This window comes from Penicillium daleae (assembly GCF_028827525.1).
Source record: "Penicillium daleae strain IBT 16125 chromosome Unknown utg000006l_segment0_segment0, whole genome shotgun sequence".
Lineage (NCBI taxonomy): Eukaryota > Fungi > Ascomycota > Eurotiomycetes > Eurotiales > Aspergillaceae > Penicillium > Penicillium daleae.
In genome coordinates this window covers 1,211,649-1,224,867 of record NW_026623154.1, presented here as the reverse complement: position 1 = coordinate 1,224,867, position 13,219 = coordinate 1,211,649, and the positions used below count along the sequence as shown (strand labels likewise).

Here is a 13,219-nt window from a genome sequence, read left to right as displayed (position 1 = left end):
ATCGCGACTGACCTGAGCGGCTGCAGAGACCCTGAGAGCTTAATAATAATAACACAACCGATCAACGGTTCGAATCATCTCGAAGAATTTTGATTTCCACGTTGCATCCATAGCTGGCATGCGAGATCCGAAATAGTTATCTCCGAAGATGCTTCGTGTTAGAAAGTTCCAGCTCCTACGCTGCCACTACTCTTGCTGTCGTGTTCTGGTCTGTTGCGACTTAGCTTACTGACCACGCTCATTGATGACCTGGACGCCTCCTTCAATCTCTCTATTCATTATTCACATTCATTGCATCTACCCCAATCTGTTGATCCTGTAATCTGACTACTCACAAAGAAGCTGGAGCCGGAAGATCAAGATTCTGGCTGCCTACAATGATACGATGGCCATTGAACCCCACAGTCCCTTCTCCAATTTAGCCAACCGACCTATCCGCTTCATCCTCGGCTTAGCGATGTCGATCTTTCCCCTCACTCAATGCCCAAAGCTCGTTATCGCGTCAAATCAAGACCCTCTGCAAGCCTTGGTGGAGGCTTTGCCAAGCCTCTTCCGATTGGCTTGAATTGGGGAGATTTCTCCTGAGGAGAATTCTCCTCGTATAATGAGGCAGCGATGCTACCTTCCCCGGAGCTCCTGCGGAGATGGCTGGATTTGTCTCCACGATATAGGTTGGCAGTCGCTGTGACTGGCTGTCCAGCTCGATGGTGACTTCTTGGCTATATCCGCTTTGTTATCCTTGAGAGGAAGCTGGTGAATGACGATTGTCAGGGCACGGTTACCTCCGGCCTCATAACCTAACGCCGTTGGTTGAATGCCTCTAGACGAGACTGGCCGCGATTTACTACCTACTCCGTCAATCTCTTCCCCTCTTAGAAGTCTTATTTAAAGTCCCGTGGAGAGCCCCTGTTTCAAAAATTCATTGTATCATCCAGTTTGAGGTTGAACTCCTACACCTCCACCGATCGCAGAGGCCCCAATGCGTGTCCACGCTCTACTTCCATTGGCGCTGCCGCTCGTAGCAGCAGCGTCTGTGCCTCTTGGTACTGAGTTCGCTCGTCGCCAGCTTCCTAACGAACCTACTGGTGTCAAGACCATCAAGACTGCCAATAATGTCACCATTCGGTACAAGGAGCCGGGCAAACACGGTGTCTGCGAAACCACTCCGGGTGTTAAGTCATATGCCGGTTATGTTGACTTGGCTCCGGATGCGCATACCTTCTTCTGGTTCTTCGAGGCACGCCATGACCCAGAGAATGCACCAATTACCTTGTGGCTGAACGGTGGTCCTGGTAGTGACTCATTGATCGGATTGTTTGAGGGTTGGTACCAAGTACTCCATTATGGATGGAAATTGTTATATTGACTGTCGCACAGAGTTGGGACCTTGCAGTGTCAACGAGAAGAATGAGACCGTGATCAACCCTCACTCTTTCAATGAGGTCTCGAACATGCTTTTCATCTCCCAGCCTCTGGGTACTGGTATGGGCAAACATCAACATTTCACAGAATGGATAATTTCTAAAGCTACATAGGTTTCTCATACGCCGAAAAAGAAGCTGGCTCTCTTAACCCATTTACCGGAGTGTTCGAGGACGCGTCCTTTGCGGGTGTCCAGGGCCGCTACCCTGTCATCAATGCAACTATGATCGGTATGTTGTGGTTTCAAAGCGACACCGTGGGTATTAAGACTGAATCATGGGTTAGACACCACCAATCTTGCTGCTGAGGCTACCTGGGAAGTTCTGCAGGGATTCCTTGGTGGGCTGCACAAGCTAGACCCCAAGATCAAGTCCCGGAGCTTTAACCTCTGGACAGAGAGTTATGGAGGGTAAGTTCTCTTTGCAATTTCATTCTTTAACTGAAAGTCGGCGGTGCTAACGAAATGATAGACATTACGGCCCCGCTGTAAGTCGTGGCACAGTTTTGTTACCATGACATACCTAACCAGTCTAGTTCTACGACCACTTCATGAAAGAGAATGACAAGATTGCCAACGGTACCACCAAGGGCATTCAACTGGACTTCAATACTCTGGGAATTATAAACGGAATCATCGACGAGTCCATCCAGGCTCCTCACTACCCCGAATTTGCCCGCCACAACACGTACGGCATTGAGGCGGTAAGACAATGTCCTATCATATGGTATTCAATTCCATACTGATCAGGTTTTAGGTCAACGAGACTGTCTACAACTACATGAAGTTTGCAAACTCTATGCCCAACGGTTGCCAGGATCAAATTTCCTACTGCAAGACAACTAACCGCACATCGTTGTCTGACTTGGCAATCTGTACCGAAGCCGCCAACATGTGCCGTGACAACGTTGGTATGTGTATCCTCAACTTTTCATCACATTGAAGTGCTATATTTTAACTCTTGCACATTCCACAGAGAGCCCATACTACGTCTTCAGCGGTCGCGGTACTTATGACATCCGCCACCCATCCCAAGACCCCACCCCTCCCAGCTACTACATCAACTACCTCGCCAAAGACGAAGTCATGAATGCCCTCGGCGTCGACCTCAACTACACCCAATCCAACGCCGAAGTCTACTACGCCTTCCAGCAAACAGGTGACTTCGTCTGGCCCAACTTCATCGAAGACCTCGAAGATATCCTCACTCGGCCAGTTCGCGTTGCTCTCATCTACGGTGACGCAGATTATATTTGCAATTGGTTCGGCGGCCAAGCCATCTCTCTCGCAACCAACTTCACGCACAGCAAGGAATTCCGAGCCGCGGGATACGCTCCCTTCACTGTGGATGGCGTCGAGTATGGCGAAACTCGTGAGTATGGTAACTTCTCATTCACCCGTGTTTACGAGGCTGGTCACGAAGTCCCGTATTATCAGCCCGTTGCCGCGCTCCAGCTCTTCAATCGTACGCTGAATGGATGGGAATTGCCGACTGGTGAGAAGAAGTTGACCCCAGACTTTGGCTCGGATGGTCCTGCCACCGCGACGCATACCGAGTCATCGGTGGCTTTGCCTACTTCGGCTCCTACCTCAGGACTTTCTGTTGGAAAGAAGGGATTCTAATGGCGGTATGGTGATATGGTGATCTAGATACGTACAATATCAATTAATCGGAAGGCAAAAGATCTTCGGAGTGCACAAAGTATATGTTCCCTGGTTATCGAAGGAAGAGTACGAACATTCATTGTAGACTGTATGTGAAGAATAAAGAAGACAACACTTTCAAAGTCCGGTGAGAACAAAGCAAGATTATACAAACAGTCAAGATTCAGACGTGGTCATCGACTCTACTACCGGGTGGCCATGCAAGTTGAGACATAAGAACCCAGTAAATAGATTCACCAACTCCATTGACTGTAATTACAGTTTTGCTACCTAGATCTCAAACGTATCATGCGGTATGTTTTGCGGCATATCAGTTGGATCTATATCAAATTCAAATGTGATGTTCCATGAGAATTCGGGAATCCTTTTTGAATATGTATGTGCAATGAATGATTATCTGGTACTCAAACATGACCCATGGGCATCTTATGAAAGTGCCTAATGGCTAATTATATGAGATTCTCCAGGTCCAATGATCGTGCTTGGCGTGAAACAAACTGGCAACCCAGACGACAACAAGATCGGGATAACATGCACCCTACAGTGCTGAGATGTGTGGCTTTGCAAAACAAACCCTGATGAATCCAACAGAATCAATTCTCTCCACCCATTGGACGATATGGTATATCATCAATCAGTCTGATGTCGGACACCAGTCGTAATTGCCATCTGCGTTGTTGCCCCACCAAGTCGGGAAGTTATGTGCTGATCCTGCAGCTCCAAAGACAGCAAACGAGAGGATAAACAAGACAGTCAAACTAGCACCGTCAAAGGCACCGGTGACAAGGTATGAATAGTCCTTGAAGATCTTTGGGTGCCAGTTTCGAAGGTAGTATTGCACGTAGAATCCGGCGATGACCCAGCTGTAAATCACACAGGTTTGAGATTGATTGTAGGGTAGATATCCCGCATATTGGATAAACTGGGGCATGTTGATTTCCGAGACATCAAATTTGCCAATTTTGGGAACAAACTAGAAACGATTTCAGTGTAAGGAACGAAAAGAATCGTTGGTAATATTGGGCTCAAATACCTGGTAGAAGATTCGGTGGACTACCACAATTCCGGCGCCAATCAACATTCCCAAAGGAACAAGCTCGTATTGGCGACCAATCTTGTACAGATAAGAAGATAGGGCCCATGATGTCGCGTTTGTGTTGTATGCTTGCAAGGTAGCACCGCTCCAGGAAGAATTTCCATTACCAGAGGTAAGAAGCTCTTTGTTGCCCGAGACAATAGAAATCATGATGGCATAATTGACAAAAGCACCAAGGATAGTCCCGTACATTTGTGTCGTGAACATCACACGTGGGGGGATCTTGACTATACCATGGTGTTAGATAAAAAGGTCACAAATTGAGATATCGGGAAGATTGGAGAAGTACTCACGGTATTCGCCCATCTTCAGATCATTACATAAATTCACAACATTCATGATGACGTTGTGAGAGAAAGCAGCAAAGTACATATTGCCAACAGGCCGCCCTGGAATTAGAAGGCCTGCTAGCATCTTCGACAAACTGTTAGTAGCAATGCCGTTACCGTAGCGAGAATACAGAATTGTACTCTAAGACAAATATTCCAGTTAGTCTCGATCCAGTAAATTGGAGATCAACTGGTTGAAAACTCACAAAGGGAGCAACGATGATTCCACAGACTAGTGAGATGATATAGGCCCACGCTGGCAACCCAATGTCCTCTTTAAGAACTACAACAAGACCAAGGAAGAAACTTCCGACCAGAACAATCACGTACCACCACCAAGGGGTCTCCTTGTAGTGCCTGGCCATATGTTCGTGGTGACGATCGTCGAATCTACCTGCTCTCGCACTTTTGTACGCCCGCTTGATGTCAGATCCCCAGAAGAGAATACAATGGACGATCAGAGCGCCAATCTGTAGAAATAAAATTGTTATTCAGAATATCCTGAGATCCAGGCATTATCACTTACTGCAGCGTTGGCCATAAACATGGCGAATGCAAATGTCCCCGACAATTTTGGTATACCGTACTTCTCCAAAGCAGTGACGTCAAGCACTCCACCAGGGAAAACGCTTGAGACAGGATAATGTGTGCCATTTGCCGAGAGTAGCTTTGTGGACATGAAAGGTAGCGACTGCGCATCCCAACCATTCCCATAGTATATACCAGCCATAGCTACCAGGCAGGCCACAAAACCGACAGCTTGGTGAATTTGAAACTTGAGAGGAAGAGCGGTTTGGAAGGAGGTGATCTTCACAGTTTATAGTCAGCCTCAACGACCCAATAAACAAAAAGAAGACAGAGAAGGCATTGTGCTTACATATTGCCAATCGAAGCTAATGGAAAATAGGCCCATGCCCTCATTATTAGTTGCTCCACCGAAGACGTTGGTCAGGACTGCCGCCGTGTTACCAGTAGCTTTCTGAGCAGCTAGACACTGTATTAATTTCAAGGACGTTAGTCAAAATACACACTTGGAGGTAGATTTAAAGATCACGTACGGGAATCGAAACTGAGTTAAGCCACGGGAAAATGTAGGCGGGGATAGTCTCGTAAAAAGCCATGCCGCCAAAAGCATACCAGAAGTATCTTAGAGGCCTGGAATTCTTCACTTGTTGCCAATGTAACCCCTGCAGGGTCTTGACAGTAGGCAGTGTGCTCCAGTAGACAGCTTCGACATGCCACACAGCAATAGGACGCATCAGGCCACAAAGACCGTAGCCAAACAGACCAATAGAAATAATACTCAGAATCACTGTAACCGGACTCAACGTCATGTTATAGAATAGTTCCTGTGCTGCAAACACTTCCGAGGTAGCGGCGGCATTCGAGGCAGAGGTGGCAGTGATAGCACAGATTGCGTGCTCTTTCAAAGTCCATTGCCCTGGGTTAATAAACTTGATGACCGTAATATAGAAAGGGAGTTTGCCTTGGCCCCCTTTCTGCATCCAGCGAGCCTCAAACTTATCGCCACGAGGAAGAAACTTAGCCCACGCATTCCCAACAAAGTATGAGATGAGGACAATGAAAGTCCCTTGGATGGTGATAGCAGTCGGTTTAAACTATTGACTAGTATCAGCGTTGGGATGGACGAGAACAATCGAGCCATGAGCCCCTCGGTTACCCTTCCATCAAGCATATAACTTACCATGTAAATCTGGTTCATCACTGCCTGGAAACAGGCTAGGATGGATGCCAATAACATACTGCGAAAAGTCACAGTTTGCTCAAAGTCATCTCGAAGTGGTAGAAGATGCTGGGCCGCGTCGGCACCACTGACGATAATAACATCATCGCTGTCACGGTCGTTCTCTCCATAGTGTTCAGCCTTAGCGACATCAGGTTCTTCCTCTGAGGTTGATGTGATAGCAGTCTTTTCATCAATCACATCCTGACTAGAAACCTCAAGCCCCTCGGCTTTTGCGAGGTAATCTGCCATGACTAGTGAACCGATTGAGTGTCCAATGGAGGGATCAGACGGTTGTTGAACTAGTCAGACCTTGTTTCCCTCCTCAGCGCGAAGGGGTGTAACGCAGAGGCCGAAAGCCTTCCTTTATACCCCTTTGGAAATGGTGTAATTCGCTTTTGAATGGGCCAAAAGGATTTCCGACCAATATGAGATGACCACTCGGACTCAGCGAGTAAAAACCGGGATAACAAACGCCTTTCCACTCGATTGTTATATCCTGGCGCCAACCCAGCCTTTGTGGCAGTTTTATGCAATATGTAGTGAGCTTTGAGACATAGTGCTAGACGAATCAAGATGCATAATCTGCCGTACGTAAACCTTATTACTGTACGGAGTATGTTTATCAGGATAACTAGTCTACTCTAGTACAGTACCTCGGACGTCCGTGCACTAATGCACTAATGGGTGACATCCATGTCGTGATCGTCTCGGGAACTATTTCCCACATGGTGTACAAAAGCTTGGCCTGAAAGTGGTTCGAGAACATTATGTTGGATTCTGACGCCATTTTCAAACTGATGAACGTTCTTTTATACTGCCCCATTTCATTTCCTCTTTGCGTGAGCAACTGAAACCACTGGCAACCCACGTTCCATCATGCCACTGGCCACGTCACGAACATAAGATCTAACTATATGAGAAATTATATCAGCAGAAGGACATCTACTGGGAAATCGCGGGGCAGTCCGGGAACTTATCTTAGATCCAGCTAGCTGCGCGATACTATAGCAATGTTGACCTAAGTGCGTGGCTTCGGCACGGAGTTTTGGTGAAGCCATTTTAAGCGAGACCCCGTGGCATCGCTCAGCCCGCTCGGTCGGCCAATCATATCCCTTGTAATTTTAACTTATAATGGGGTTAAGCTTATCACTACGATGGCACTCGTACGTGGAGCGGGCCGCGGGTGCAGACTAATGTGCAGACTAGTCCACAATAGGCATGTGCTTAAGGCACAGTCTCGTTCCATAGAGATACAGTAGTTGGCGAGATTAGCGGAATTTGCTCGAAATGGGCGGAGCGACCAGTACAAGAGCATCATTAACTTTACGATACTGCTCCATGCCATGCCCAGGCAACCCCGCCCACGGAGCGATGATTGGGGGACTACATAGGGCTTTATCACAGCCAAAGTCCAGAACATACAGAAGCTAGGGAAGATGATATACCAGAATATCTTGGGACAGATAAGGTTAGCCATCTATTCTTCGACGCTAATCTCTGTCTCCTTTTTTATCATCCGGCTTTAGCCTTTCGTTGGAAAGCACAAAAGGTTTTCTCGCGAGTATTTCCTAAAGTGGAAAATCCTCGATTCTTGGCCATCTGCGAATAACTACCTTGAAGTAAGAAGCTGGGCCAAAGCGTGTACCTCTTCTATTTTCTTCGCTCGGGCATTTTTACACCTTCCTTGTCTATATGTAGGGTTGTATTACCTCGTGCTAAGTTACAACCTAAGCGTCCCGTTCCACAAAGTCTACTTTCGTCTTAAATAAGTTTGTGTCGCGATCTGACTTTCAACGTTACCTTGGAAAGAGTGTGGACTTGCCCTTAAACCTCGAAATGGCGCGACTTGGGCTCTAAATTTCGAAAATTTAGACATGGTAGGTATATGGTGGGAAATGTAGCACTTCGCCAATACTTTCCTTTTGTAGGCGCATGAATTGACTGTGAGCCGTCAGTCGTTATTCCATGGATTATCCGTTTTGCGATATATATAGCAACTCTTTTTGTGATATCGCATCGGATAGAAAATTACTTAATTGGTTTCAACCCTGTGGTGGCGAACTTGATCTCAGGCCGAGGCCGAGCCTTTCGGGATCAGGCGGATAGATGGTCGGCTGTTGCAGCAATCAGTCCTCGGGCTCAAAGGACATTTGACCTCATCAGAAGGATGTGGACAATTTTAATGGTACATGCCGTTCTTATCGCAGCGAATGGTCGTGGCATTTCTACCTCTGATCGACGATGCGTTAGGGCTCTCTCTCTTACTGGCGGGTTCGGAGATGAGTTTTCAAATTAGAGTAAGACTCCTGTAGCAAACTCTTATAATCGAATTACACTAATCTGTAAGATTTTAATGCTACATAGAAAGGGTAAATACCTTTTCGCGCTTATTTCGAGTACGAAGAACCAGACGGCTAAACGCATAGATTGCGCAATATGTCAGCCGATGTGGCTAACATGGATAAATAGCTATAGTGAAGCTATCGACCTCCTATACTCACGAAATACATTTGTTTTTAGAAATCTACGATCACATTATTTACGTCAACTGTGCTCCCACGGCGCCTGAATTGTATTCAATCTCTTCGCCTCGAATGGATTTTTCGGGACTATGACATGGATTACCCCCATGGGACTGGAGCTGCCTTCGCGGAGTTAAGATGCTGGGAAGCTCCTCAAATCAGCTTCTGCACTTTTCAAGCGTGTCTTCTCACGAAGAATTTATATTAAGAGCCTCAAGTGATCAAAGAGTATCAAGCCTTGCAGGCAAGCGGAAAATGGGGTAACGCTCCATCGCCTACCCCTTGCTGGATAGAATGGACTTAATCGCTATCGACGAAACTCTAAATCTAGCACGTAATTCCCGGGCGCCGGCCATGTATATTGCCGACGAGGGATATGCGGCCTACGAGAAATGCCAAAATTCTTGGAAGCACTCATGTTCTTCGTAGATGAGGCGAATTTGGCAAAGTGAGACATGTCTGTTTCGAGTATACTACAGTATCAATCTTTTTCTCATCCTACGAAGCACGGAGGGCTGTCCGGTTTAGGCAAAAAACACTGATGTGGGGAAGGGACCGGTGATTCAGCCATCCCTGGAATCCAGTGGAAGGTCATACAAGTCAACTTGCTAGGAGGATACATGTGGAGATATGAAATCGTGAGGTCATCCCTGGATGACTTCTCTCCTATTCAGGGCTGGTCCTCAACATATCAATCAACTCTTGCATCGCAGTCTGTGAATTCTTTTTCCCACCTTCTCATTTCTTGTCTCCAACAAGAACAATGCGATCCTTTCTGTCTATTCCGACCTTGCTCCTTGGGGGCTTAGCTTGTGTAGTCAGTTCATCTGAACTCACTAAGCGGGACTCATGTGGGCAGTGGGACACGATCTCAGCGGGACCTTATACCATTTACCAGAACCTCTGGGGTAAGTCCAGTGCTACATCTGGATTGCAGTGCATTGGCCTGGATTACCAGGGTGGAGATATAGTCTCCTGGCACACCAGCTGGGACTGGCAAGGAGACCCAGGCAGCATGAAGTCTTACGCAAATGTTGGTTTCAATTTCAACGCAAGGCAACTGAGTTCCATTCAACATATCCCAACCACTTGGCATTAGAGGTAAGAGACTTCAGCTCCTTTTATATATGCCTCTTGAGTCCGTAGCTAGTGGAGGTAGTGGCTGATGTACTTGCGCTTTGCGCTAATAGTTACTCCGGCTTAAATATCATCGCCCATGTTTCTTATGATATATTCACCAGCTACTCTCCCGGCGGCTCTTCGGCATACGAGATCATGATCTAGGTTGCTGCCATTAGTGGAGCGAGTCCAATTAGCAGCACGGGTTCACCAATCGCTACGGTTACGATCGCTGGCATTTCGTGGGATCTCTTCAAGGGCCCGAATGGATCCACTACTGTTTTCAGCTTCGTCGCTCACGGCGAGCAGACTTCGTTCAATGCCGACATTCTCGACTTCTTCGAATATTTGATTCATAACCAGGGTTTGCCCTCTTCCCAGTATGTGAGCGGAATTGCCGCTGGAACCGAGCCGTTCAGCGGATCCAACGCTCAGTTGACAACTGGCGAGTATGTCATTACCATCGCGTGATGGAAGTGTTAGCACTCTGGGTCTGGAAGGATAAGTGGCTTTTACGGACTGCGCTGCGAATTGTTTGGAGATTCTCATCCTTTCTTGTCAAGCTAGTCTGATATTCCTGGCTGCTGCGGCTTTCCAGTTGGCGGCGGCGGGATGACCACCCTTCTTGTTTCATTCCAATCTTTTTTTCGTCAGCTCGCAGATAGCATTGACAGCTACTATCCTTAAACAATGGTTATTTAATCGGTTGATGCCATTTACGCGGACCCTTCGCAATGAAGTTGGATTATAAACCACAGCCCACTAGGCAGAGTACGGATTCATATTTTGACCAAGTTTGGTAAAGAAACTATGAAAGTTGGATCCCAGATTAAGTGGAATATAGATATAACTAGTAGTGCCAACCTATTAGGCTCCCACCATCACCACTATAGGTAGAAGGCAGCTACTATGGCTACAAATAGCTACACCTACTTGCATAGTTAGATCTTCATACTTGTACCTCAATCCAGAGTTTCAACTTTCGTTGCCGGGGTTCAGCGTAAATGACATCAACCAACCAACCAACCGAATGTATTCAGTACCTCGAAGTTGAAAGGATTCTTGAAATTCGGAGTAGGCCATCGAACACCGAGTAGTGGGAAGCTTGTGTTCTCACGAGGGGTGATTGGACAGAGTTAATTAGTGGTTTGAAAGGGTGACAGCACGAACCTTTAAGCTTCAGTTTTTCTGGCATCAACGCTCGCTGCTAGTTATTTTATAAGGCTAGTGGGTCATCAAATACCCCGAAGACCACTCAAAATAAAGAGAGGGGAATATTGCTGTTGATCTTAACAGTTCCTAGACATGCTCGATATTCCTCAGCTTCAGGTTCATTCAATTAAGTCTCTCAAATAAGCCATTCATTGAATATATTGTTGATATCACGTACCTAAATATGCTCGCTGCTCTTAGGCTTCGGGGCTTTCATTATTGTTTTCTCGGCAGCAAGCAACGTAAATCGTCTTACACGATAACTTGGTGATGATTGTATAGGCGACACGCGGTGTCTGCCAGAACATTCATCTTAAACTCTACATGATTAGATGAAGAGGCACTGAAGGCAGTCCCACTACCTTCAATGGCCTGTTATTGCTCTAGCAACCAGAACTAAAATTCTAGTAAGATATATGACGACATGACCACAAAATCGAGGCTGGCAGGGACGAGCCTAGAGGCCTCGCCGAGGATGCAATGAACAGAGCCTCCTCAACCACTTTTCGAGCGTATTAGAGAATAAGCACGGCGTACGACCTCGGCATGTAGTAGTGCCACCACCCCACCCCGCGTCCGCATTAACGAATATAGAGGAAGGAGTCGAGGAACACGACACCAGGGAGCCTGGAACAGTACGTATCCGCGTTAACGGCCACATTGGGGTGGATTGGAGGAGCGGGAGTACACATGAAAGCTTTTGGGGTTTGAAGGGATTTCTACCCCATTTGATCCAGCTTTCCGACTAGCTACGGTTTTCTGCTGGCAAATCGGGCTGTCGCCTAGCAGACTTGAGAATGATTTAATCAAGCAGCCAATCATCTGTTCACATTCCAATAGATAGATAATGGTAGGGTTCTGGATGCGCTCAGGATATAATTAGATTACAAGAGTTTAGAAGCTTAGGTAGACTCTTTCCCTGATGGCCTTCTCACAGCCTATCCCGTGCGTTAACTCCACACTCCACCCTCAACAAGCCCGTACCTCCGCCTATCTCACGAGGGTCAAAAGACCGGGCTGGTAAGGCAAAGAGTTGTAGTCGCCACCAGAGGATGTGGACCGTCCCTGATAAAGGAACTGCAGGTTGCAGGCATCGATACTCATCGTCTCGTCGTTGGTACTGCGAATCAGGTCTCCAGAGCTAATATCGTTGGTCCAGGAAGCGTCACTGTTGGCTTTGCCAGCGAAGGGAGCGCTTTCAGTTGTAGCCTGAGGGGTCCACACACCGCCTAGGCTGGAGGCCGTGAACGACCGGAAGTACCGCCCATTTTGTCCAATCGCCTCAACAATCATGAGGTATTGGTTTTGCCCTGAAACAGTATAGACCTCAACTGCCTCGAAGAGATTCTCTCTGGTATCGCTCAACACCACAGTCTCTGTAGAGCCGAAGCTGCCAGGGAAATCTCCGTAGGGCATACTGGCCCGATAGATATTGCCATTATCTCCAGCAAAGAATAGGTACATATTTGTACCGTCGCCGATAATTGCGTTATCGAGGGGAGCAGAGTTGGGGATGCTTCCAGAGAAGAGCGATTGTGGCTCTGACCACCCATTTGCGTTGGTGGGGTCGTTTGATGTCCGGTAGCAGAATGGGGACGAACACCATTGATACGCGAGCACCCAGATGTTCTTCGGGGAGAAGTGGAAGAGAGTGGGTGCAACTGTGCCTGAACTCATTCCATTCTGCCAAGCCCATTGCATTTGATACCATTCTTGGAACAGGTTGAAGTTCATTGAACCATACGCCCCTCCTGTGCTGACGTCTGACGCATACACGAGATGCTGGCCGTTATAAGGAACATGAGTGAAGTCCTTGAGCGCGACCCATCCTGAATTCGGATTCGCTAGCGGGCCAGTTGATGTCCACTGATACGATGATGGGAGAGGGCATGAGGCGGAGACAACCGGCACAGCTGCCAACAGGGCGAAGCTAGCTGTCACTTGGCGGATGGCCGAGTTGGAAACCTTCATGGTAAATACTGTACTTCGACAAGAGCAGGCAAAAAAGGAGGGTCAGGGTTGAGATGATAGTACCAGAACCACAAGGTGGGCCATTGCCAGGTTTATACTAGGTTTATATGCAACGGCAACTGTAAAAGACTGGATACC

General features: G+C 47.3%; 4 protein-coding genes across 4 annotated transcripts; 2 read left to right on the top strand and 2 right to left on the bottom strand.

The window, feature by feature from the left end:
• Positions 1 to 979: 979 nt before the first annotated feature.
• Positions 980 to 3,043, top strand: N7458_006174 (S10 family peptidase; the record flags this gene model as incomplete). Its single annotated transcript, XM_056909556.1, has 8 exons — positions 980 to 1,322; positions 1,378 to 1,482; positions 1,536 to 1,652; positions 1,708 to 1,831; positions 1,893 to 1,908; positions 1,957 to 2,124; positions 2,178 to 2,331; positions 2,397 to 3,043. The coding sequence occupies 8 exons, from the start codon at positions 980 to 982 to the stop codon at positions 3,041 to 3,043; spliced, it is 1,674 nt and encodes a 557-aa protein (XP_056765260.1).
• Positions 3,044 to 3,719: 676 nt separating this feature from the next.
• Positions 3,720 to 6,506, bottom strand: N7458_006173 (OPT family oligopeptide transporter; the record flags this gene model as incomplete). Its single annotated transcript, XM_056909555.1, has 8 exons — positions 3,720 to 4,058; positions 4,119 to 4,408; positions 4,475 to 4,652; positions 4,717 to 4,980; positions 5,037 to 5,318; positions 5,388 to 5,504; positions 5,569 to 6,129; positions 6,216 to 6,506. The coding sequence occupies 8 exons, from the start codon at positions 6,504 to 6,506 to the stop codon at positions 3,720 to 3,722; spliced, it is 2,322 nt and encodes a 773-aa protein (XP_056765259.1).
• A 3,288-nt stretch (positions 6,507 to 9,794) lies between these two features.
• On the top strand, positions 9,795 to 10,369 carry N7458_006172 (uncharacterized protein; the record flags this gene model as incomplete). Its single annotated transcript, XM_056909554.1, has 2 exons — positions 9,795 to 9,812; positions 10,064 to 10,369. 2 exons carry the CDS (start codon positions 9,795 to 9,797, stop codon positions 10,367 to 10,369), a joined length of 324 nt encoding a protein of 107 aa, XP_056765258.1.
• A 1,731-nt stretch (positions 10,370 to 12,100) lies between these two features.
• On the bottom strand, positions 12,101 to 13,081 carry N7458_006171 (alpha-L-arabinofuranosidase precursor; the record flags this gene model as incomplete). The annotated part of the gene is made up of 1 exon (XM_056909553.1): positions 12,101 to 13,081. One exon carries the CDS (start codon positions 13,079 to 13,081, stop codon positions 12,101 to 12,103), a length of 981 nt encoding a protein of 326 aa, XP_056765257.1.
• Between the last annotated feature and the right edge of the window lie 138 nt (positions 13,082 to 13,219).